Raw genomic sequence first — 26,812 nt, forward strand, 5'->3', positions numbered from 1 at the left:
CTCAGTGCTCTATGATGGTTGCTATTAAATACAACAATTATTTTATGTTCAACACAAAACGTAAGAAATCATTTTTTGGGTTTATATAATTTCTTACATACCGTATAAAGGCTCTATTTATTGGGTATTGTTACATATTTACCTTTTATGGCAGACTTATGGCTCCAGCATCATGAGTAGTTGAGATTGTAATCACAGAACACAGCTCAAATTGGAACAAACCTTTATTTTACATGTTTCACCAGCCTTTGTTTGTTCTATTACAAAGCCAGTTAAAAATAAGAAACATTTTGCCTCAAACAGTGGTAACATTTTTTTTTGTAGGGGGATTGTACTTTAAATTAATGCTTATACAGGACATTTCCATTTTTTATTTTTTTTTAAATACAAAAGCCCACCTCCCAACCTGACAGCATGCCAGATTTTATCTTTCCCACCATCATAAAAATCTGAATTAGGTAACTAAAGTTTGACCTTTCTAGTCTGTAAGTTGTCTCTGTAAAAGGTCTGCATACATATGGATGGACTGGAAAGACAATACACAGCAATACTAGCAATAATGCCCAGTGGAAACCTGAATTTTGGTCAGATGAACTGAGTAAATAGGCTCACAACAGAGATAAAAGTCTAGCATTTGTTTTCTGGCTGGAACACACCAGCTACAGCAGAAACTCCAGCTCCAGTTCTAAGTTTTCTTATCTTTTATTCCTAACACAAAATGGTTTCATGTTGCTCTTTACCATTCTCATGCTAGAATGAATACCCCCCAACAATTCTATGGAGCTGGCTGCAATAGAACCCTCTTTTTTTATTAAACAAAAACTAAACAATCAGGAAAGTTGGTGTGGGACACGAGAAAGCAAGTTTGCTTACTTATAGACAGGGTCCTCCATGCATAGCAGGATGAATTAGCCATCATGCACGGATGACATAATCCAATAGATCTGAAACAAACCCACAATTCAATAAGAACTTTACTAAGCATGTGCGGGAGGTCCCATGCACACGTACTGTCTCATGAGCCTCTTCAGCCAGAGCTCAAGCTTTAGCAAGGTAGTCTAATCTCCGGGGAGGCGCACAGACATTAAGTATGGCTAATTAATTTATCCTGCTAAGGAAATCCTGTTTACAGGTAAGCAAACTTGCTTTTCTTTTTGTCAACAAGCAAGCATGAATTAGCCATTACACAGAGCATCCCAAGCTGAAGGTGGTGTAGCCGAGCACATACTAAAACAAGCAACCCAGACCCCCTACCAGTGGAGAGTGGACTCCTGGGCCAAGCAGCTGCACAAAACTGTCCCTCCAAGACATGTTGTCGAGTCAGTGGGACATGAAGGTATGAACTGATGACAAAGTGGCAGCTTTGCAATGTCTTCAAGGGATGCATGGAGCCCTTAGGTGAACCACTGAAGTCATCATTGCTCTCACTTGAGCCTTGACAGAGTCTGTAATCCAGCCAAAGCATAACAATGCACGAGAACAGTGGTTCTCAACCCAGTTCTTGGAACACACCTAGCCAGTTAGGATTACAGGATATCATGTATGCATGAGATCTGTATACAAACAGAGGCAGTGCATGCAAGTCTCTCCTGTACATATTCATGGTGGATATCCTGAAAATCAGACTGGCTAGGTTATGTCCCACAGATTGGATTGAGAACTACTGTGCTATACAGTCTGCTAACCAATCAGACAGAATGCGTTTGGCAACTGCCATTCTCAACCTATCACAATCAAAGGACATGAACAGTTGAGAAGCTTGATAGTGAGGTTGAGTCCTTTTTTTTAATAGACCAAGGCTCTCTTATAATCCAAGGAGTGAAGAGCTCAGTCTTTTTTTATGCATGTGGTCTTGGAAAGAATGGAGGTAGCTCAATGACTTAAAACGCAGCTACCACTTTTGGAAAAACTGTGAAAAAATTGCAGGTGTAGCAAATATGAAACTAGAGCCTATAATTTACCTGCACTGCATGCCGTAGTAACAGGCACAAGAAAACACTTTCTAGGTGAGAAACTTCAAGTTGAAAGGTTTCATGAGTTGAGGTAGGGCTAAACTGAATCCCAAGGCACTATAGGTTTAATGACTGGAGGCTTGGCTTGCTACAGTCCTTTCATGAATCTGGATACCAGGAAATGGAGAGATCAGAACCCCTTCTCCATGCTCCTGTTATACTGCAATAGCACTAAGATAAACTTTGACTGAAGTAATACCAAAGCCTAAGGTCAAGAGGAAGAATCTATGCTGAAGCAAATTCCTTGGCAATATGAGAAGGGATCCAACTGATTGGCTTGGTATAGGGCCAAAAACCTCCTCCAGTTGAAGCTGTAGGATCTTTTTGTTGAAAGTTTCCCCACCTCTTTGGGAAAGGGAAAGAGGAGATTACTGTGTGTTCAACATGCACAGCGTGAGGGCTAGTGCTGGCACAGCCTGCCCCCCTCCTGTGAAATAAGTCAGAAATATTCCCTACAAACCTGAAGACTGAATTCACAGTCATACAAGATATGAATATCACGCTCCAAAAGGACCTTTTAGATGGTCCTGGTACTGAGAGGAATTGGTGGGTTCACAGTTCATGGATGCTCTAGTCTAGCACAAAAGTGGTGGGCGCTTCACTGAAGTTGCTCAAAGGCATAGAGCAGAGCGCCTCTGAGCCTGTTGTCTTCTGAGGTGAATAGATCAAGCACTGACTTTCCCCAGCAACTGATCAAGTTGTCCAGGATTCCTTGATCCAGGGACCACTTCTGAGGTTGTAACATATTACTTAGGTGATCCGCTCATGTGTTATGGATTCCCCTAGCAGGTATGAGCTTCTATGCTTTCTGTCAGGATGTCCCTCCAATTTTGGTTGGGAGCAGGATACCTCTCTCCTTATTTATGCAGCTGGCTCAAGATTCTCTTTCCTCAAAGGTGAGAAAACCCCTGGAAAACAGCTTCCCAAACTTTTAGCCATCACCACCCCATTTTAGCACTTGAAAAGTTACATGACCCCGGAGGACAACAAAACTAATTAGCATGGCCAGGAGTCCCCTCTAACAATCATTCCTTTACACCCTGACACACCACCATCTCCAGGGGACTTCCTCCCACTTTCTGGCCATGCTGGCTCACTAGCACCACATTAGCCATGACCGGTATCTGTGCCAATAAGGCTATTTTTCTCTGGCAAAGCCCCAAGGCAATGGTGCAGACTTTTTTCAGCGGGGTGGGGAGAGACAGTTGTCCTCATGTCATTTGGGCACTCTTCTTGGCCCCTCACGTTTGCATGCCATGCCCAACCCACAGATCCAGAAATCAGCACCACCAAGGGGATAGCATTCTCTTGCATATGGGACAGAGATGGGGAGGGATCTCGTCTCAGCTTCCTTTGTCAAGAGCCCTAGAAAAGGAGTAGCTCTATTGTTCAGACTCATTCCAAGGCTTGGAAATTCTGTCTTGCTGGAACCCTACTTAGAACCTCTATCTTCAAGGTGCAGCGCTGCTGCACCCTAGGGGCCACTCCACCACAGCTAGAGTAGTTGGAGGAGTCATGGTCAGGGCCCAGGCAGCAATAGGAGATGGTGTGTGTGTATCCAATAACTGACAGTCAGCATCCACAGATACAAGCCTTGAAGCTACTAAGGGTAGATTTTTTTAAACTGAAAAGTTCTGCTTGAAGGGCTGCTGTGGTAGTGGCAAGAAAACAGAAGAGCAACAAGGCAGTAAAAATAAGGCCAAAAGCTGAAAAAAAAAATTTGACAAGAGACCAGGAAATATCAATGTGGAAGCACTGACAAAGAAACACTAAGGAATATAACAAGGCAGTGCAGATGGAAACTCTCATGCATGCTCCATAAAGTTTTTACAGTGTTCTAAGAACTGGGTCTGTGTTGGTACAGCCAGATGATGTAAAGATCTAATTCATGCCTGCTTGTCGACCGAAAGAAAGATTTTTCCCCCCAAGTGGTACCCAAAACATTCAGAAAGAACATGGCAGAATGGAGACAGATCTGTACAGCACATCTGGCATACTATTATGTTGCTTTACAAATTGTAGACACTACTCCAATAGTGTAGCCAACCTAAAAAAAAGGAGTTTTATGCATCAGAAAAGCTCTGCTGACCAAGAATCCTCCATGAAAGACCCAAACCATATGCTTGTGCAGGTGTAATTCAACTATAAAAGGTTTCCTTCAAAGTGATATGCTCATTAGCATACCATGTGCTTCTCTGTGATCCTTTACACAGAACTCCAGTAAACTTACACACAAGGAATAACAATGTTCAGCTGAAGCCATGAAGGGCCTCAGCGTTTGCTTCCAGACAGAAGCTCACAGGAAAGTGATGGCTGACTGAATGGTAAGCTATGAGCATGATGAAAAGGGAAATATTTAACAAACAAAAAGACAGTGTCCCACCTTTCTATGGAGTTCAATCAAATTTTAAAAAATCCTCATAAAAAAAAAGTGTATTGCAGTTTCTTTTTACAAGAAAGAGAGGGATCCAGGGACACAGTACTATATAAAAATTTAGAACCCACAGCTTTTCCGAACCAGGCTCCACTTCAACCCTGTTCTCATGCTGATGAGCGAAAGGAGCTCAAAGATACTGATAAGAGCAGACGGGGCATCTTGGGAAGAATACAGATTCTTCCAAATAAAAAAAAAAATCAAAACTTTGTACAAATGAGACCGCTAACTGGGGCCACTCACATTTACTCCAGTTTTAACCTATATAAAAATCTTAAGTGTTGACCCTTACTTTACAGCCTAACTTGAGTAGGGTGTTTTTTGGGGGAGTAGTTTGTTTTTTAATACACCTGCATACTTTGTGCTGGTCACAGGCTGATGGCATCCCAGCTGGGGAAGCTGTGTTCACGGCGCAGCCTGGGAATGGGTACAGTCAAGGGGGTTTTTTTTATCCAGTCAGTCAACACAGCTGACATGAGTTGGATGGCATGAAGCATCTCCTCTGCACACAGTCACTGGTCACCAGAGGGACAACTGAAAAGATGTGATTACCACCTTTTCCTTCTGTCTCCTCTCACTGCCCTTCCCCAATGTGGCACCTGTACAAGGATAAACTGGAGTGCCCCAGAATGACCTCCAGCTCACAGATGGCTCAGTTTTTAAGAGTATCCTCTCCCCCCTCCTCCACACATAAAATGCTTGAAAAATAAAAACAGGAAAAAACCCCCAAAATATTGTATGAGAAGATCTGACGAGATACTTTATTGTAGCTGACTGGTGATGTGTCATAAAAATGAGAAGGTCTCTCCTGTCCAGTTAGCATTAACTTCCTATTTGTTCCTCCACTGTCATCATACATTCTTTCCTGGCAAGGGCTGTGATGTCAGTTCAGTGCTTGTGCCATCACTGCAGGAGCCAGAGGGAGTAGAAGCTAGTTACACACGCACACAGAGTCACACTGGGAAAGGCAGTCTGCCAACTAGACAAAATGCAAATAAATACAAGGGAGGCGTGGAAAAGAACAGACGGCTAAAAACAAAAACCCAAGGGGCACTTTCTTCACTTGGAGAGCTGCCAGCTACTTCATCTTAAAAAATAAAAAATAAAAAGCAGCACAAAACCCACTCTAAGAACAATAAAATGTCTAACGGCCAACGGGATACAACCAAAACACTGGGAGTTCAAGCTGCTTGGTTTGAACAAGCTTGGGTTTTTTATGTCCATTATTGACCACTTATAAAACATAATCAGACTTGAACGGATGATTTGAGGTTCAGGGTGAGGAAGGGTCACCTCTTTTCTTTTGGAGTGAGGAGAAAGGGGGCTGCCTTTTGGTATTCTGCTTTCGTTCTTCTCTCTGGGGGAAATGGTGCCTCCTCAGGGACTGGAAGCATGATTGCAGTGATGGGAGACTCAGCACCCGCTGGCTGGGGTCATGCAGGCCCCCTGCGACTTCACTTTGTGTCTCTGTCCACCTCGCCGCCGCCCGCTGCCGCCCACCTTCGGCTGCAAGACAGAAGGTAAGCAAAGGTAGGCTAGTTACTGCTTTTTCTATTCTTCACAATGGGTAGTTTTTGGTTATACACTCAGAAACAAGAGACAATATCTTAAGGAACTATTTTATTTATTGATTTATTTTTTTTAATGCCCTGAAACAGCTGGGGGAATTCTGCGCTACTGTGCAGAAGTTCCCCCACCCCGCACAGAATTGCCAAATTCTGCGCAGAAAATGGCAGAGAAGACCCCAGCATGCCGCAAATGGAAGCGCTTGCTGTTTGAGGTGAAGATGAAGGCCCCCATGTGCCGCACTCCGCTCCCAAAGATGAAGACCCCAGTGAGTGAATGTGTGTAGTGAGGGGGTGCTTGTGTGGATGCCAGAGGGAGCCTATAGGAGGAGATTGTGAAGGAGTGTTTGTGAGAGATAGGAAAATTGGTTCTTACCTGCTAATTTTCGTTCCTGTAGTACCACGGATCAGTCCAGACTCCTGTATTTTGCCTCCCCACCAGCAGATGGAGACAGACATTTTGACGGACTCTGCCCTATACCCTAAGGTGCCACCCACAGCAAAGCAGAACTCTTAAATAGTAGAATCAATCACCTACACCCCCTCCCCAACCAGGGGGGGGGGGGGGGGGAGAGAAACCTCGCCACAAACTATCCTGCTCATAAACCTCAAAAGGAACAGAACAGGCGAAAACGGTGGAACAAGTAAGAAATACTCTGCAGGGCCAACTAATGTACACTAGAACGCATGGACTCTCAAGCAGAGCGGGACTCTGGATTGATCCGTGGTACTACAGGAACGAAAATTAGTAGGCAAGAACCAAATTTTCCTTTCCCTGTATGTACCCAGATCAGTCCAGACTCCTGGGATGTACCAGAGTTCATCTAACATGAGTGGGACCCCGAGAGGGCCGCTCGAATCACACCAGCACCGAAACCCCCAGAGTCTGGGGCCTGGACATCCAAACGATAATGTCTAGCAAAGGTGTGCAAGGACTTCAAAGTGGCCGCCCTACAGAACTCTTGCGGCGACACCAGTTGACATTGCGCCCATGCCAACGCTTGCGAATGGGTAGAATGTGCTCGTAGACCAACTGGACTTGGGTGACCTTGTAATAAGTAAGCTGAGCTAATAGCATCTTTCAACCAACAAGCGATCGACACTCTTGACGCTTTATGTCCCTTCTTAGGACCACTCCAGAGCACTAACAGATGGTCTGACACTCGAAAGGAATTAGTGGTTTCCAAATAGCTTAACAGAATCCGACAGACATCCAGTTTCTTCAAGTCCCGGGGCTTAGGGTCGGAATGATCGAGACCTGGAAAAAAAAGGGAGCTCCACCGACTGATTAAGATGAAACGAGACAACTTTAGGGAGAAAGGAGGGGACTGTCCGCAACGAAACTCCCGAATCAGTAATTCGCAAAAAGGGCTCCCTGCAAGATAATGCCTGAAGCTTCAACACCTGGCGAGCCGATGAAATAGCCACGAGGAAAAAACAGTCTTTAAAATAAAGGTCCTTCAACTTTGCCCTCTTCAGGGGCTCAAATGGAGCCACACAATGCCCTGAGAACAAGGTTAAGGCTCCAAGGTGGTCACGGATTCCGTACCGGCAGGCACAAATGTTTCACCCCTCTGAGAAAATGCACCACGTCCGGATGGGCCACTAACGGTAGTCCTTGAACTTTACCCCGAAAGCAACTTAGGGCTGATATCTGGACCTTAAAGAGTTAACATAAGCCCTTAGACAAGCCAGCCTGCAAAAAGGATAAAACATCCGACACCGAAGCCCAAAAGGGGCGCACCTCGTGTTTGACACACCAAGACTCAAAAATCCCCCACACCCTGGCATAAGCTAGGGAAGTAGAGGGCTTCCACGACCATAAGAGGTTAATTACCACTGCGTCCGAATATCCTTTGCTTTTTAGACGTTGCCTCTCAAAAGCCATGCTGCGAGACAAAATCGATCTGCCTAGTCCATACAGACAGGTCCCTGGCGTAGAAGATTGGAAGGTCCTGGAACTTCAAAGGACCCTCCACCACTAAGTTGACCAGGTCCAGGAACCATGGACGCTTCTGCCACCCCGGGGCTACCAGGATTACCTCCAACGGGTGAATCTCTGTCGCAGCATCTTGCCTATGAGAGGCAACGCCTCGGGAGAGAGTTCCCAATCTCCTGGATCTAGTCTGTGGCGTCTGGGTTGTTTAAAAAAAAAATAAAAAAATGGGGGGGGGGGGATGTAAGAACATAAGAACATGCCATACTGGGTCAGACCAAGGGTCCATCAAGCCCAGCATCCTGTTTCCAACAGTGGCCAGTCCAGGCCATAAGAACCTGGCAAGTACCCAAAAACTAAGTCTATTCCATGTTAGTGGAGCCAGAGGTCGAGGATCCACTGCAGCTCCCCCAAACCAAACCACTGAGGTGATACCGGGGAGCCCAGTTCACTCTCCTCAGTTGGTTCAGGACCTGAGTGGTGGACAGCGGCTGACCAGGTTTAAAAAAAAAAAAAAAAAAAAAAGTCTGACCGTTCCTTTTCTTTTGCGGATTTCCTTCTCGCTTCGCACTGTTTTTCTTCTAGCAGTGGCTCTTTCAGTCGTGCCTTCCCTTTGCCTCGGCTGCTGCGTGGTCAGGCCGGTCTGCATTTTAGCCCTGATGCCACATGGTGCAGCCTATCTGGCCTTCGTGCGCTCACGTGTCCCGCGAGGGGGTCTGTTCCGCTTGCCTCCCTGGGGGGGAAGGCACGTCCCTAATGGCTGGGGTCAGCGTTTCAGGGCTGCGTCGACTGCCTGTGAGGCCCAAACGGCCGCAGCCGGCTGCCTTTGATCTGTTCCTGCTTTGCGCGTGAATGGAAGCCATTTTGTCCACCTTTCGCGCGGCGACATGGGCAGCAATGGAGGGGGGGGGGAATCCCCTCCTCCACTTTCCCCGAAGCCCTCTGCCCCCGAAGGGGGTGGTGCTGGGGCTGGAAATTTTGAAACAGAGGACGAGGGCTCCGAAGGGGCTTCCGACTCCTCGTTTTCTTCGGAGTTTATTCTCCTGCTACATAAGGCTTTTAAAGCCAGTGAAGAAACATGCAGGGGACAGTGGTCATTTCTGCGCAGGCCAGTCTGGAGAAACAGCAGCGCTACCCCTCAAGCGAGCTAGGGTGGTGGAGGGGGCACCTAAACCTAAGCGCACCCTCCGGACCGGCTCCTCCCATCCGCCACCGGATTCTTCCTTCGATTCCTTGGAGCCAGAGAACCCAGAGACAGGGACCTGGCCTCCTCAGGATGCTGCAGAGGAGGTTCAGGGTCTTTCATCTAACCCTGGCCCCCAGGTGGAGGGAGATGATCCTAAGGTGGTACGCCTCTTTAGGAAAGACTAGCTTGGTCCTCTTATTCCCGCTATTTTGGAGGAGTTGGGGATTGATCCAGTCATGGTCAGTCTCCAGGGTCTGACAAAGTCCTTTCCATTTCACCTCTCTGTAACTGATTTGTTATTTAGAGAGTGGGATACTCTCGACTTAAGCCTCAAGATCAGTAAGGTGATTATGGACAAGTTGTATCCCTTACCAGAAGAGACTCTGGACCTCTTGCGGGTCCCCCAAGGTGGATGCGGTGGTGTTGGCCATCACCAAGACTATTCTGGTTTCGGGGGCGACAGCCCTCAAGGACCTTCAAGATCGTAAGCTGGAGGTCTAGCTTAAGAAAATATTCGAGGTTTCGGTGCTGGGAGTCTGAGCTGCTTTGTGCAGTAGTTTTTCCTTGCGAGCAGGTCACTACTGGGTCCAACAGTTACAAGGTTGCTCCGCACTTTCAGAAGAGGCTATCCAAGCCGGTCGTCTGGAGGCGGCGGTGGCTTACAGTGCGGATGCGCTTTATGATCTTTTACAAACCTCGGCTAGGTCTATGGTATCCGCGGTCTCTGCTCACAGGTTGCTGTGGCTTAGGAACTGGGCAGTGGACGTTTCGTCTAAGGCTCAGCTGGGATCCCTGCCTTTTAAAGGCAAACTTCTCTTCGGAAAGGACCTAAAGGATATGATTCAATCCTTAGGGGAAAACCAGGTCCATAAGCTTCCAGAGGACAAGCCTAAACCGAGCTCCTTTCCCCCTAGATCACATTCACGAGGGAATAGAAGATTTCAGACCTCGCGGTTGTCGGGGTCTTCCTTTCGCCAGAATTCAAGCAGACTACAATCTTGGTCACAGTCCTTTCAGGGGCAATGCTTTGGAAAAGCAGGTACTCCCCAAGCACCAGGACGACCTAAATCTTCCCAATGATGTCAGGATGGCCCCTTCCTTGGTTCTGTCTGTAGGGGGCAGGTTGTCCCTGTTTTACGAGGAATGGGTCAAATTAACCTCCGACCAGTGGGTCCTTAGCATCAAAAGACAAGGGGACACCCTCACGACCAGTTTCTTGTCTCCCTGTGCTCGTACGCAGAAAAGCAAAAAGCGGTGCAGGACACATTGCAGTGACTCCTCAATCTGGGTGCAATTTGTCCAGTTCCTCCCGTGGAGTGTCACAGGGGACAATACTCCATTTACTTCATGGTACCAAAGAAGGAAGGCACCTTTCGGCCCATCCTCAATCTCAAAAGGGTCAACAGGTGCCTTCGAGTCCCCCATTTTCGCATGGAGACCCTCAGATCAGTCATTGCATCGGTTCACAGGGGAGAATTCCTGGCATTGCTAAATCTCACGGAAACATACCTGCACATCGGCATCAGAGCCGACCACCAGAAGTTTCTGCACTTCTCCATCATGGGAAAGCATTTTCAATTTCGGGCCCTACCTTTCGTACTGCCCATAGTGCCCAGGACCTTTACCAAGGTGATGATTGTGGTGGCACCTCAGCTCCGGAGGGAGAGGCTGTATGTTCATCTTTATCTGGACGACTGGCTGATTTGAGTGAAATCAGAGTCTCTCTGCCAGTCGGCGGTGCAATGAGTACTTCAACTGTTGTGATCTCTTGGGTGGGTGGTCAATCCTGCCAAGAGTCACCTGATCCCTTCCCAGTCTGAGTTCCTAGGAGCCCTTTTCTACACATCAGGGGAGAGTTTTTCTGATGAGGGAGCGAATCGACAAACTACAGGAGCAAGTCCAAGATTTGTTATCCAAATAACCTCCCAGAGTTTTATTTACGAGTCCTGGGGTCGATGGCGTCCACTCTGGAGTTTCTCCCGTTGGAATCTGGTGTTAGAGCGATTTCACCTTCAGCTTCCTCTTATAGACTCGGCGCGGCTTAGTCTAGATTAGTGGCTCCTCACGTCCCTGGAGGTTCCTGAATGGACGGTGGTTACTATGGATGCCAGTCTATCCTGTTGGGGAGCAGTTTGTCAAAGAAGTCTGTGCAGGGACAGTGGTCGGCGGAAGAAGGTCGGTGGTCGATTGCCTGGAAACCAGAGTGGTCCGCTTAGCGTTACATGCTTTCTTACCTCTCCTGCAGGGAAAGTCTGTCAGAGTTCTGTCTGACAACGTGACAGCAGTGGCTTACATCAATCGCCAGGGAGGAACCAAAAGTCAACTGGTTGCGGTGGAGGCGCAACAGTTGATATGCTGGGTGGAACAGCACCTGGCCAGGATCGCGGCCTCGACAATCTTCAGGCTGATTTTCTCAGTTGCCATAGACTAGATCCAGGAAAGTGGGAACTCTCTCCCAAAGAGTTCCAGATCATTTGCGACAAGTGGTCCACCCCACGGATGGACCCGATGGCAATGTCAAGGCTCCTCGTTTCATAAGTCGACGCAGAGAGCCAGGAGCCAAAGGTGTAGATGCCTTGGTTCTCGCCTGGCCAAGAAACATACTCCTGTACGTGTTTCTGCCGTGGCCTCTCATAGGCAAGGTGCTGCAACGGATAGAGATTCACCCGGAGGTAATCCTGGTAGCCCCGGAGTGGCCGAGGCATCCATGTTCCCCGGACCTGGCCAACTTAGTGGTGGTGGGTCCTTTGAGGTTCCTGGACCTTCCCAATCTTCTACACCAGGGACCTGTCTGTATGAACGAGGCGGACTGATTTGGTCTCGCAGCATGGCTTTTGAGAGGCAACGTCTAAAAAGCAAAGGATATTTGGACGCAGTGGTCACTATCCTCTTACAGTCACGGAAGCCCTCTACTTCCCTAGCTTATGCCAGGGTGTGGGGGATTTCTGAGTCTTGGTGTGTTGAGAACACGAGGTGCACCCCTTTCGGGCTTCGGTGTCGGATATTTTATCCTTTTTGCAGGCTGATTTGTCTAAGGGCTTATGTAATTCTTTAAGGGTGCAGGTATCAGCCCTAGGTTGCTTTCGGGGTAAACCTCATGGACTACCGTTAGCAGCCAATCTGGATGTGGCGCATTTTCTCCGAGAGGTGAAACATTTGCGCCTGCCGGTACGGAATCCGTATCCTTCTTGGAGCCTTAACCTTGTTCTCAGGGCATTATGTGTGGTGCCGTTTGAGCCCCTAAAGAGGGTAACATTGAAGGACTGTATATGGCTAGACAGTATATTGTATTTCCTGAACTTATTGGCAACCTATTCCGCCACCATGTGCTTTGGCAAACTCTTCGTCTACCATGTGCTTTGACAAGTCCAGCACCAGGAAGTAGCCAACTCCCCAGAGACAGTACTTGTCAGTACCTGATTGGACTAAAAGCAACGATCCCCATTGGTCACCGGAAGTAGAAAACACACCCAGGATGCGTGTCAGAACATTCCTATTGGACATTGCAAAAAGTTTAAAAGTTTCGGACACACAGCTCCGCTCTGAGAAGCGCCACTGAAACCCTTATTGTAATTTCTTCGCTTCTCCGTGGAACAACAACTTCCTCATTTTCTTGTTCCGCTTTTTCTTTGTCCCTGTCTTTCTATTAAAAAAACTTGCTTTTTAGATTAAACAGCTGTCTGAAGTTGCCTTCCTGAGTCCCGCTATAAACAGGATCTTACTCTAAAGACTGTTTTCCTTGTGGCTATTTCATCGGCTCGCTGGGTATCGGAGCTTCAGGCATTATCTTGCAGAGAGCCCTTTTTGAGAATTACAGATTCGGGAGTTTCGTTGCAGACGGTCCCCTCCTTTCTCCCTAAATTTGTCTCGTTTCATCTTAGTCAGTCGGTGGAGCTCCTTTCTTTTCCAGGTCTCGATCATTCAGACCCTAAGCCCCGGGACTTGAAGAAGCTGGATGTCCATCAGGTTCTGTTAAGCTATTAGGAAACCACTAATTCCTTTCGAGTGTCAGACCATCTGTTTGTGCTCTGGAGTGATCCTAAGAAGGGACATAAAGCGTCGAGAGTGACGATCGCTCGCTGGTTGAAAGAGGCTATTAGCTCAGCTTACTTATTACAAGGTCACCCAAATACAGTTGGTCTACGAACAACATTCTACCTGTTTGCAAGAGGCATCGTGGGTGGAATGTCAACTGGTGTCGCTGCAAGAGATCTGTAGGGCGGCCACTTTGAAGTCCTTGCACACGTTTGCTAGACATTATCGTTTGGATGTCCAGGCCCCAGACTCTGCGGGTTTTGGTGCTGGTGTGATTTGAGCAGCTCTCTCGTGGTCCCACCCATGTTAGAAGAGCTCTGGTACATCCCAGGACTGATCCAGGTACATACAGGGAAAGGAAAATTGGTTTTTACCTGCTAATTTTCTAGTACCACGGATCAGTCCAGAGTCCTGCTCTGCTTGAGAGTCTATGCGTTCTAGTGTATATTAGTTGGCCTTGCAGAGTATTTCTTGCTTGTTCCACAGTTTTCACCAGTTCTGTTCATTTTGAAGTTTATGAGCAGGATAATTTAAGTGATGCGGTTTCTCTTACCCTGGTTGGGGAGGGGGTGTAGGTGATTTATTCTACTATTTAAGAGTTCTGCTTTGATACATTGAAATACTGACACTGTGGGTGGCACCTTAGGGTATAGGGCAGAGTCTGTCAAAACGTCTGTCTCCATCTGCTGGTGGAGAGGCAAAACCCAAGAGTCTGGACTGATCCGGGTACTTACAGGGAATGGGAGCCTGTGTGTATGAAAAGGTGATTGTGTGTATGTGAGGGTGCTAGCCTATGTGAAGGGATTGTGTATGTGTGAGACACAGCCTGTGTGAGGGTGTACGTGAGAGAGAGAGAAAGGGAGCCTGTATGGGTGTGTATGCAAGAGAGAGAGACCCTGTATGAGGAGATGTGTGTGCGCGGCAAGAGAGAGAGGGAGCCTGTATGAGGGGCAGTACTGAGAACGGGATCAAGCTCTGGGAGTGGCGATAAGAGTGGAAGGGGTTGAACCTAGAGGTGAAGGGGAGAGATACTGGCAGGTGGAGGAGTTAGGGCCTGAGAGGGCAAAGTGGCCAGGGGAGTAGGAAGAGCAAGTGGAAGGGACCACTTACAGTGAATTTCTAGGGAAATTCTGCATCTTTAAGTAATTACATTTTAAACTAATACAGAAAAGTTAAAGACTCATGTAAATTGTGTTATTTTGACCAATATAAAGTTTGCAGAATTTTAAGTTTTTGTGCGCAGAATTCCCCCAAGAAGTAGGGTATGTTACCATGAGAGTGGGGATATGTTACCTTGCATAGGTTTCGTCCGGAGGACAGAGAAAGAAGTGGATCAAGCTGAACCAAATCTATGCACAATGACAGTATTAAACAGTAAGACCCATTTGCACCATCACTTATCTTATAAAGCACTTGAAAGTGTTACTTTGTAGGTGCATTTTAGTATACTTTCTCCCCCTTTTTAGAAAGTACTGTGAGACTGGGTTCCCTCCACAGCAGATGGTGGAACGGTCCAACTGTCTTTCCACCTAAACCACCACTACCGTACCAGACATGTCAGTCAGTGAAGAAACCAGATTAGCTGAACGTGTCCTGGTGCTTCATAAACCAGACATCCATTCCTCACAGCTTCCTGTTTCTCCCACAGATAGGCCAAGAACTGTAGGGCCTACCTGGACCTGACTACCTGAGGTACAACAACTGTAAGAATTACAGCACTGCCCTCTGGTCAACCTCCAATTGTCACCAGAAAGCCCATAGGCTTAACTGTCAGACCTGAATTTTGACCACTAAAACAATTTAGAAATTAAAGTGTTATTTCTTATGATACGTTCAAGATAAGAAGCCATAGCCATCCAGTTTATTTCTTTTAAATCAAACTGGCACTGCAGTTTTAGAAATACCTTATTCTCCTTATTTCCCTCTCTGCTGAGCAGGTCATCCTCAGGAGCAGCCTGGCAGGCAAGCAGCAGGGGAAAAAGAAAGCAAGAAATAAGCAAGAAAGAGTCCATTTGAAGACCAGAAAGGCAGGAGAAAGAGATGGCAGAACAAACCACACACAGCATTCCAGACCCAGAGAAGACACAGAATGAGTATGAAAAAACCAAAGGAGTGATGTTTTTCACTTCTCGCAAAACTGAGGAAAAGGAAATGTTCATTTTTGATCGCTATGTACAAGAAAGAAAAATAGGAGACAAAAGACTGTAAAAAGCAAGAAATCATTAGGATTATGAGCAACCTTCTACCCACCGAACAGGGAATGAATGTGTGTACATTCAAGATAAGGATCCAGGAGAAACCCTGCACCCAGAACAGAGCACGGCACACTGCTAACAAAGCATAAGGAAGCCAAGCACCTACCTGGGAGAGTACAGAAGCAGACGCTGATGCTGCCGGCAAGGATCCTTGTGCTTCCTCCCCTGCTGCTGCGGGATCCTCTTTCTTTACCAGAGGACTCTTCTTTGTTGACTGCATCTTGATCTGCTGTGGCTTGGAGTTCATGGGCAAGTTATTGGTGGTCTGTAATAACTGACAGTGATAAATCACAAGAGACAAGCATAAGCCAGTATACCAGTACTACTTGTTGCAGTAGGTGATAGCAGCTGCCAACGATTTAAGACTCCACTGTGTGGCCTATCAATATGGCTGGAACTGCTTAAGCCAGGGAAACAAAGATAACTCAGCTTAGCATTCATACATATAGGTTAGAAGCACAAAGTATTCAAGATATTGTAAGTTGTTTACTGCTTTAGCTGACCATAGTATGTGTATAATACATCACTGTACATGAGTATTAGAATATTAATTTTATGCAGCACAGATACAGAAAGGTGATTTGTCAAAATGCTTGCTGCTATCCCCTTCTACTGGATAAGATTAATAAGATACATAATATGATCTAAAGTATATAAAATTGAATTTGTACTACATGAACAGAGTTGGTTCCTCATTTTGGGCTGACCGCTTGGTCTGTCAGATAAGCATGCACATCTGACAAATAAAAGGGACATTTAATTGCAGCCTGTCTTCACTTTATTTCTAAAGTATTTTCTTATTAGCTAAGAGAGAATTGGTTCTTATCTGCTAAATGTCATTCCTGTAACACCACAAATCAGTCCAGACAAGTGGAGAACAAAAACTGAGGCACTGCTACATAGCCGAGAGTGCCACCTGCAGTCCCTCAGCATTGACCTGTACCCAAGCCAAAGATTAGCCACTACAACCCTTTTTTCCCAGGGCAAACAGGTAACTCGGGGTTGGAACCCCCTGAACTGAAGTTTCTCATACTTCCAGAGAACAAAACAGTCTGATAACCACTTAACTCAACATATTTATAGTTTGGTGAACCATATTTCAAAAATTGTCGCAATCAGGAAATTCAGTCTCACAGCAGTGGGGGGGGGGGGGGGGGGGGGGCTCTAGACTGATCTGTGGTATTACAGGAATGAAAATTAGCAGGTGAGAAGCAATTTTCCTTTCCTATTCATACCCAGATTAGTCCAGACAAGTGGGATATATCAAAGCACACCTAGACTGGGTGGGAACCCGAAAGACCCACATGTAGAACACTTTCACCAAAAGAACATCCAATCTGTAATGCTTGGTGAAAGCACGAGGCATGGATCACGCCGCAACCCTATATATCTGAGGAGACACCCACTGACACTCCACCCAGTAGGCTGCCTGCACCCTTGTAGAATGCACTCTTAGGCCTACTGGAATTTTGCAACCCTTACAAATATAAGTAGAGCAAATAGTCTCCTTCCGCTACAGAGAGATTGTGGCTTTAGAAGCTTTATTGCCTTTCTTTGCACCAAACACAAAAAGGTGATCAAATCACCGAAAACTGTTAGTGACCTTCAGATAGCGCAACAGAGTCCGCACATCCAAAAGATGCAGCTCCCTATCCTTAGACCACTCCGGAAAGGCCGGAAGCTCTACTGACTGATATGAAAGGAGGAAACCACCTTCGATAAAAAGGAGGGGACTGTTTGCAATGACAACCTGTTAGGAATACACAAAAAGGGATCCCTGCAAGACAGTGTCTGAAGCGCCGAAATCCATCTGGCAGAACACATGGCCACCAGAAAACCTATCTTCAATATCAGGTCCTTCAAAGATGTTCCCCTTAAAGGCTCAAAAGGGGCCCCACAGAGCACTCACAGAACTAAATTGAGGTTCCAATCCGGGCATAACTTCCGAATCGGAGGAAGCAAATGCTTGACTCCCTTCAGGAACTGAATTACATCAGGTTGAGAGGCCAACGACCTTCCCTGCAACTTGCCCCTAAGGGAACCCAAGACTGAAACCTAAACGTGGAGTGAGCTATAGGCTAGACCTTTAGACAATCCCTGCTGCAAAAAGGCTAAGATATGAGGAACTTCCACAGTCAGAGGATCCAGTCACTGTTGTAGACACCAAGACTCAAACTATCCAGATCCTGACGTATGCCAGAGAAGTAGAGGATCTTCTAGCCTGAAGTAAAGAGAAAATAACTGGCTCTGAATATCCTCTCAGGTGCTGCCTCTCAAAAGCCAAGCCGCGAGACAAAAAAAAGTTATCCTCCCGATCCAAAAAAATGGGACCCTGTCGAAGCAACCCTGGCAGGTGAGCTATCCTGAGGGATCCCCCTATTGTGAGATGTAGCAGATCCATGAACCACAGTCGCCACAGCCACTCCAACATCACATTCTGTGGATGCGCGTCTATGCGCTGCAAAACTCGACCGATGAATGGCCAAGGAGGGAATATGTACAGTAGGACTCCCGTCTGCCATGGACACTAGAGCATCCAGACCCTCCCAGCAGACTTTCCTTCTGTGACTGATCAACCTTACCACCATTGTGTTGTCACTTGTTGCCATGAGATCCAAATGGGGAATGCCCCACCTGGCACAGATGTGATTCCAGGCTTCCGAAGACAACTCCCATTCCCCTGGATCTAGTTGTTGTCGTCCGCTGAGGAAATCCAATTGCACGTTGTCCACTACTGCGACATGAGAAGCCGCTATTCCCTCAAGGTGACGTTCTGCCCAAGCAAACACTGCTGAGCCTCCTGAGCCAAAGCATGACTCTTTGTCCCTCTTTGATTGATGTACGCCACCACTGTTGCATTGTCCAAGAACACACAAACCACCCGACCTTTGATCCAGGGTAGAAAGACCTCTGGTGGACCGTCCTCATCTCCAGTCAATTGATAGACCCGGACATCTCCACTGTTGACCAAAGACCTTGGGCAGACCACCCCAGGCACACCGCCCCCCCAACCCTTGAGGCTGGCATCCGTGGTCAGTGTCACCCAAGTCCGGGGCCTCCAGATCCACTCTTTTTCGAGGCTGTGACACGAAAGCCACCCGATAGACTGGACCTGGATTCCCCTAGAAGGGGCAAAGGCAGATGATACTCCTCAGACAATGAATTCCACCTGGACAAGAACGCCTTCTGCAAAGGTTGCATGTGTGCAAATGCCCAAGGAACCAAATCCAACATGGAAGACATGGAGCCTAGAACCTGTAAATAAAATCGCAGACAGTTGGTACCGACAGACGTAGCAAGCGTGTCACCTGTGCCTGTAACTGACAATCTGTCCACAGTCAAGAACACTCTGCCCTTCTGGGTATCGAATAGTGCCCCCCAGATACTCCAATGACTGGGTTGGAACTAGGTGACTTCTCTACATTTATCACCCAATCCAAACTCAAGGTGTCCATAATTTGAAGAGACTGCAAGCATTCCTCCTCAGTCTTTGCCTGAATGAGCCAATCGTCCAGATACGGATAGACCAAAATCCCTTCTCGCTGCAAGGCTGCCTCCACCTTCATCACCTTAGTGAAGGTTCGGGGCACTGTGGCCAAGCCGAAGGAAAGAGCCCGGAACTGAAAATGCTGTCCCAGCAACGTGAACCGAAGAAACTGATGGCCCTTCCGAATGGGAATATGGAGGTAAGCCTCTGTCAGGTCCAACGACACTAAGAATTCTCCTCTGTGGACTACCTCTATAATGGTGCACAATGTCTCCATACGAAAACACAGAACCTGTAAGGCCTATTTCACCTTTTGTAAATCTAGAATGGGACGAAAGGTGCAGATCTTTTTGGGGACCATGAAATAAATGGAGTACCTCCCCTGCCTTGCTCAACCAGCAGGACTGGAACTATTGCATTTAAATTTAGTAATCTCTGCAGAGTCCCCCTCACTGCTTCTCGCTTGCTTCGAGACAAACAGTGGGACACTAGAAAGGCTTTCCTGACAGGGTGTGAAAATTCGAGCATAGCAATCTTACCACCTCCAGAACCCAATGGTCCGAGGTAATTTTGGCCCTCAAAAGCTGGACAATCTGTCTCCTACCGCTTCTAGAGAGGAATGGGCATCCCTGGATTAAACTGTGCTGACATTTCTCCTCCAGCCCCCTCACCGGCAACATCCCTGGAGGATCTGCAGGAGCCCCGAAAGGACTGCTGTCATCCCAAAGACTACTTTGGTCCCGAGATTGAGCAATTCTGGCTTGACTGGAACAGTCTATCATCCTGAAAACAGGAATGGGATGGGAAAGTCTTCTTGCTGCTCCTCTTATCCTCAGGTAATCTGTTTCTTTTGGACTCCCCCCAAAGTCTTCATCAACTGATCTAAATCCTCCCCAAACAGGAGTTTCCCTTTAAAAGGAATATTACACAACAACTAGGACTTGGACTATGTCAACCGATCACAGCCTGTGGGCCGCCACCACCGCCGAGACAATGCTTCTGGCCGAAGTGCATCCGCCACATACACAACTCCAGCTTCCAGGCATGCAGACTGCATGGGACTGAAAGCCCTGGTTGAGGCCTGTTCCTGTGCTTTCTGAACTCAGCACAAACAGGCCATCTGCATCATACTGCCACAAATCACGGCACGGTCCTGCACATCCTTCAGAGCAGCTGAACCCACTACCAGGATGGTAGTTTTCTTGGTAACAGCCAAAACTGCAGCATCCATTTTAGGCACCCTTAGGAGCTCCAAGGTCTCTTCCATAAATGGATAAAGCTTAGCTCTAGCCCTGCCGAACTTCATGCCCACCTCTGGGAAGTCCCATTCCTGCTTCACCAGCTTTTGAATTTTCTTAGGCAAGGGAACAGCACTAGGACCATGCAGCCCCTTTAACCCTTAGTTCCTCCAACACCTGGGGAATGAGGGGACATAGCTTCTTCTCCTTAAAATAGGCAGACCACCCGAGGGTCCTCCCCCTCCATCACCACTAACTCATCCGGATCAGGGTCATCTTATCAGGATCCACGTTCAGAGCGGCTTCTGTGTCCGCCGGGTCTTCCTGCAGATCAGAATCATTCAAATCCCTGAGATTGGCCTCCAATCCTGCATGATCCAGGCCCAGGCATTGTAGCAGGTCTCCATAGCCTCCTGAGGACACTTCCTTTGGTCTTTTAGAAGAGCAACCTGGCTGCCTCTCTCTGGGCCACTTCCTTCCTGCTTCATTCCTCACCAGGAAGGCCTTATGCAGAAGGACAAATTCCAGAGAACATTCTTCCAGATCCTTGGCCCCCTAACCGAACAGGCTCTCAGACTCCCCCCCCATGTCCCTCCTTGGCACTCTGATCTACAGGTAAAAGAGGGGAATCCCTAGGCTCCCTGCCCATGATCCCCTGCAGGCATGCCTGCACCCTGTGATCTCCCTGGGACCGTGGCCCCCAAAGACCCGAGGGCCTTTCTATAGATCGCTGCTTCCGTAGAGGTTCCCTCTTCCCCGATATGCAGCCAGTACAGAGAGTGTGCATGGAGTCTCATAGACCAGACACCTCACGATTTGCATGCCACCATGCGCAGTTTGAGACATAACCCATACGGCCATTAAGAAATACATTTGGACTGAGCATGAAGAGAAAAAAAAAAAGAGGCTGCATATGTGGCTTGGGCACAGCCACACTGGCCCAAGTAGCATGCGTCAAACCTTCTTTCTCCTGGATCACTGGCGGAAGAAAGGAAAGGGCAGCTATCTTTCCCCCTCCTGTTGGCACAGACAGTTCCCACTGCCTAAAGAGCACCAACCGCTGTGCCCAGACTGAAGTTTCTGCCCAAGATAAACCGCTTTGCTAATTGCTTTTTTTTTTTTTTTTTTAAATACGAACTTAAAATGAACAGGGTTACTTCCCTTGAAAAGGACAGCGGCTTGTAGGAGACAGACTACCTCTGAGGCAACAAGGGAGCCAGTCCCCTGGCTATCAGGACCTCCAGAAAGCTACAGAGGTTTCTAAACTCCCCAGTCGCTCAGCTCCACCTGAGGGATTGTCCACAAAGGAACCTAACACCTCAGAGAGCCTCAGTCCAACTTCTGTATTTCCCAAAAAACTTTTTTTTTTTTGTCAGACTGCAGGTTTGCACCTCTACCATATCTGCTGGAGACAGAAAAATAGAGGGACTGCAGGAGGCACTCCCGGCTGTGTAGCAATGCCTCAAAGTTTTGTTCTCTGCCTCCATCTGCTGGTAGGGATGCAAAACCCACTTATCTGGACCGATATGGGTATGAACAGGAACAGGTAATAGAGCAGAGTTTGGTCCTATAATGAATTTCCTAAGGGGGATTTACCCCAATTTTTCAGGCAATTTCCTCATACTTCTGAATTTTCCAATATTGCTATGAAACTTGAGTTTTATAAGTTACAGCATGTCAATAAAACCCAAAAGAGTCACCTCTAGGGCCAACAGTTTACATCAGTAAGCACATAGCAGCTGTCAAGAGTAGGGGAAAAATGAACATTGAATTAGAATTATTTAAACATGCACATACATGGCCTCTGGCACACACCTTGGTGACCGTGCCCACAGCCTTGGTACGCCCTTCTCGGAACACCAGGCGCTGGTCAATGTGCAAGTACTCGGGGGTCTTGATGAAGCGGAAGTGGACGGTGGCCTTGTCACCAGTGCGCAGGCAATCCTTATTCATGCTGAGGATTGTGGCTGTCTGCCGGATACTGCCGCAGTGCACTACAGAGTTCAGACAGAAGCAGGGGCAAGTTACTTTTTTTTTTTTTTTTAAATAAAGGATTCTCTTGCACGAAAACACAGCGAAAGGCAAAAAAAACAGCCTTTGACTGAAAAAGCACAAGGATTAAGAACAAATGTTTTACATGGACAAAGTGAGGCTGCACAACAGGGCTTTACTCATTACAAAACTGTCAAGCAATCCAGTTGGCTGGTTCAGGCTTCTCTGATGCACAGATGGGAGAACAGAAACTAAAGTAGCAGTCCTTGTTAGTAGGAAATGTTTTCAGTTTATGCAAATATAAATGTGTGTATAATGCCGAGTAATTATGCACTATTTCACAAAATTAAAATAAAAAGTTTATGTAGCATTACCAAGATGACGTGGTTGATTCAAAGGCTGCATCTGTCTTTTTTTTTGAATGATGACTATGCAAGAACTCCCAAACTACCTTCTCAAAATATATTTCTGGCATCACAGCCCCTTCAGGTGGTTTTAAAAATCTCATTTTTCCGTTTCTGAAGTACAAACTGGCCTCATCATGCCCCCATGTGGCTTACCTGCATTAGGTGTTCTCTGAAGTCAGCAGCTCACCAGTCACATACATGGGTGAGGTTATCGCATCTTGGCACCGGATGTTTCCAGAACTGTCCAGAAAAAAAAAATCAAGCTACCTCTGGGCAGGCGCAGCAGTGCCTGTGTTCCTGCACTTGAGCAACATGCCTCAGATCTGAAACTAAGCAAATGAACTCCAGTCCAGAAGGGGAGGACGGAAAGCATGGGAGACTGTCCAAACAACAGTTTACCAACCACCATTACAGGTAAACAATTTTGCTTTCTCTGAAGACTGGAAATTCACCTACTTCATCCTCAACTAAGGATTGCCTTAAAAAAAAAAAAAAAAAAAATAGCATGGGGTAAAGCAGAAATTGGGAGACATGCCCACCACTAGCAGGGCAGTACAACTTTGATGGGCTTTAACTTTTCCTTAAAAAAAAATAAATAAAAGAATGGGCTGTAAAGGAGGAGGCCTACAGTTGGTCTCTACCATCAGAAAGAACCCTCAAGAAATCCTGTCCAAACCTGCTGTTGGATCAGGAATCAGTATCAAAATGAACATGATGCGAATGCGTGGACTGACCAGTCTGCTGCTGCTTTGTACCTCACTTCTATGGAGATTGGCCTCAGATGGGTCACTGATGCAGCCATGGTCCTGACACTATGGGCCTGAACATGCCCTTCTAAGGTCAGGCCTACTTGGGCATAAGCAAAAGATATGCAATCTGCTGCTTTTTAAGGTCTTTAGTCCACTCCAGGTAGAAGGCGACAGCTACGGTATCTTGCAATACAAAGTACGCAGGGCTCATTCAGCTTTGTTGGCATGTAGCCTTGGGGGAAGAATGCCAGGACGTTGACAGATGTCCACTTTTATCAGTCAGACACCACCTTAATGCAGAAACGTGGGATGTATGCAGCTTAGTGTAATGTGGATAAGTTAGAAGGGCCTGAAGCTCTCAGACTGCGCAGAAGTCACTGCCACCAAAAAAAAAAAGCGACTTGTCAGGTCAGGTAGTTGAGCCCATAGGGATTCAGAGGCTCAAAAGCGGGCTTTCACCAGCTGTGTTAATACCACATTCAGGTCCCATAAAGACAGGTTGCACAGAAATTGCTTCCACATAATAGTGGTATGCGCCAGTTGCACTCAAGTGAACCCTAACAGTTTTAAGACCAGGCTCAAATATGTAGACTGTATTCAAACAATTTCTGTGTAGCACAAGAGACAGGGTCTAAGGCCCTGCTCGCACAGCAAATCTCTATTTAAAAATTAGGAGGTTAATATTCAAAAGGGTTTGTTCAGTTACGTTTGTGACTTAGCCTGCCAAACAGTTGTAAAAAATATTTAACTAACTGATCAGAAAAATAGCAGGCCTAAAGTTAGACTAACTTAAAAACAAACAAAAAAAAAAAAAGCCAGCATGCTAAGCAGGTGCCAATCCCCTACCTTAAAAAAATATATAAAAGTGTTCACTCAACTAAATACCAAGAGGAATAGAGATGACAGCTCCAGGCACATTTGCATGAATTTATTCACTTTACTCCAGGTGAAAAGCCCAACTTCATTCAGAGCTGAGTAACTACCTACCTGAGTAGGTAGTATTGTGGGGTTTAGAGCTTCATCCTTCATGATAGTGAGGCCTGAAGCTGTGTTGCTGCCTGGGGCAAGTCAGACCCTGGAAGTGTTTTATTGTTTAAAAAAAAAAAAAATGTTCTTGTGTTCCTGACTCTGGAACCTCCTAAAAGAGATGGATTGGCTTGGAGATTGTAGTAAAGAACTGAGTCTGAATCATCATATGGTGGTCCTTCAGAATATCCATGGCCTCCTACACTTCATCTCCAAAGCGATTTCCTCCTGCATGAGGAAGTCTTTCCTGTGCGTCCTCATGAAGACCACATACACAGTCCTAAGCTTATGTTTATCAAGCATCATATGCCCAGCGTATAAAGTGCTTTTCACACTGCTCACTGAATCGTAAGTGAACAAGCTCACCTTGATCCGCTTGAAAAAAAGGCAGTCAAATTCCTGTACACTTTCCAAAATGATGTGCAAGTCTTCATTTCATTTATTAAAAAACACAAAAAGGTCATACAGATCTGATAGGATGCTATGTGGGCCTGGCGCACAGCATACTGAAAGTGCTTTCTCCCAAAATGGTCTAAGGTCTGGCAATCATGTCCTAGGGACAACTCATGCAGACAGACTTCTCAGCACAGTTTAATGTGGATTTGTCCACAGACTGTTGCAGTGATTGGGGTTTATCAAATCCTTCAGTCTGCTGGACATATTTGGTATCTGCCTTCTTACCAACAGAGTGTAGAGTCTCATGTATCCTGTCACCAACTCTTCTGGGGCATTCATGTACTCCAAGAGACTAAACAAGGATGCCCTGGGCTCACGCTCGTCATGCAAGTCAATTCAGATTGTCTGGACCATTACCTGAATACAATTTTAAAGAACGAGAGGTCTTCCGAAGAAGACCAAAGAAGGTTCTGAAAATATTTTCACCTAACCAAACTTCGCCACAGGGGTACTTCCATGGCTGGTTAGAGTCACTCTCAGTATATACTGGAGATAGTAACATAGTAATGATGGCAGAAAAGACCAAATGCTCCATCCAATCTGCCAAGCAAGTTTGTGGCAGTAACTGCCGCTCCTTGCAGGTTACTCCCAAGTCTTATGTTAAGGGTAGTAATATTTACAATCCAAACCAAGAAAACTGTCAAAGCCATAACTAAATTATTGCTAGCAACATTTTTACAGGGTGAGCAGTCTTCTTGGTACTTCAGACAATGCTGCTGGAACGTGTTTTGCTTTTGGACTTGGCCGTATGAATGTCTGTATATTAGTAACCCAGACTGTAAAAATATCGGCGCCCAGCATTAGCTGTCTTAATCCAATTCCCCTTCCCACCCGCCCCCCCACTACTACTGAAGCAGAGAGCAATGTTGCAGTTGTATCAAAAGCATCAAAGCCAATTGGTTAAAGGGTAGTAATTCCCATGCCTTCCGTTCAGGTTACCCCCAAGCACCCTTTTCTTCATTTCCAACCTCTAGCCTTTAGGGATCTAGTGTTTATCCCATGCCCTTTTGAATTAGTTTACTGTAATCGTCCTCACCACCTCCTCCGGAAGGGCATTCCAGCATCCAACACCCTCTCCATGAAGAAATATTTCCTGATGTTGGTTCTGAGTCGTTCCCACTGGAATGTCATTTCCTGACCCCCAGTTCTGTTTCCTTTCCAACAGAAAAGGTTCAAAGTTCATGAATCATTAAAACCTTTCAAGTAGGCGACGGTCTATCATATCTCCCTTACATCGCTTCTCTTCCAGGGTATACATATTCAGATCCTTCAGCCTCTCCTCATACATTTTCCAATACAGACCCCCACACCATTTTGTTTGTCCTTTTCTGGACTGCCTTCCTGTCTATCCTTTGAGATATGGGCTCCAGAACTGAATCCAATATTCCAGGTGATGCCTCACCAAGGAAATGTACAAGGGCATTACCACCTTTTTCTTTCTAGTTATTTCTCTCTATGCCACCCAGTATTCTTCTAGATCTAGCTATCACCTTGTCACATTGGCGATTTGAAGACAAAGCAACGTAGTTCTTGGCACTGAATCCCAGCTGCCAAATCTTCAACAACTCTTCAAGCTTTCTTAAATCACTTCATTCTCTCTCCTTCAGAGATGTCCAACTCTGTTGCATATCTTAGGTCTAATTTGTTTATTTGCTGATACTATCTGTTCCGCAATATCATTCAAATATTCTGAACAGAACTAGTCCCAAAAATGATCCCCGTGTCACACCACTTAACACTGTTCTCTCTTCAGAGTAGGTTCCACCATTACACACTGTCTCCTGTCAGTCAACCAGTTTGAAATCCACTCCACCACCTTGGCTCCCACTCTCAAGCTTCTCATTTTATTCACAATCCTCCTATTCCTTATTCAGCTTTACTGAAATCCAAGTAAATCACATCAAGCACTCTTCCTTGATCTAATTCTCTAGTCACCCAATCAAAAAAAAAACAAAACAGATTTGCCTGATAGGATCTTCCCTAGGTGAACCCATGCTGCCTCAGGTCCAGCAGTCCAAACTGTACATAAACATC

General features: G+C 46.4%; 1 protein-coding gene across 5 annotated transcripts in view; it reads right to left on the bottom strand.

Moving 5' to 3' along the window:
* Window positions 1-206: 206 nt before the first annotated feature.
* Window positions 207-26,812, bottom strand: part of GTPBP1 (GTP binding protein 1) — a 100,411-nt gene continuing 73,805 nt past the window's right edge. For 4 of the 5 annotated variants that reach the window (XM_029590203.1, XM_029590200.1, XM_029590198.1 and 1 more), the window contains 4 exons: window positions 21,964-22,142; window positions 15,530-15,697; window positions 15,073-15,123; window positions 207-5,952 (listed from right to left, as the gene is read on the bottom strand). In XM_029590203.1, coding sequence (XP_029446063.1) covers window positions 5,860-5,952; window positions 15,073-15,123; window positions 15,530-15,697; window positions 21,964-22,142 — 491 coding nt within the window. In that variant the 3' untranslated portion in view covers window positions 207-5,859. The remainder of the gene's footprint in view (window positions 5,953-15,072; window positions 15,124-15,529; window positions 15,698-21,963; window positions 22,143-26,812) is intronic. The other variant, XM_029590199.1, reaches the window with a different exon arrangement.

Source organism: Rhinatrema bivittatum, chromosome 2 (genome assembly GCF_901001135.1).
Source record: "Rhinatrema bivittatum chromosome 2, aRhiBiv1.1, whole genome shotgun sequence".
NCBI classification, from domain to species: Eukaryota; Metazoa; Chordata; class Amphibia; order Gymnophiona; family Rhinatrematidae; genus Rhinatrema; species Rhinatrema bivittatum.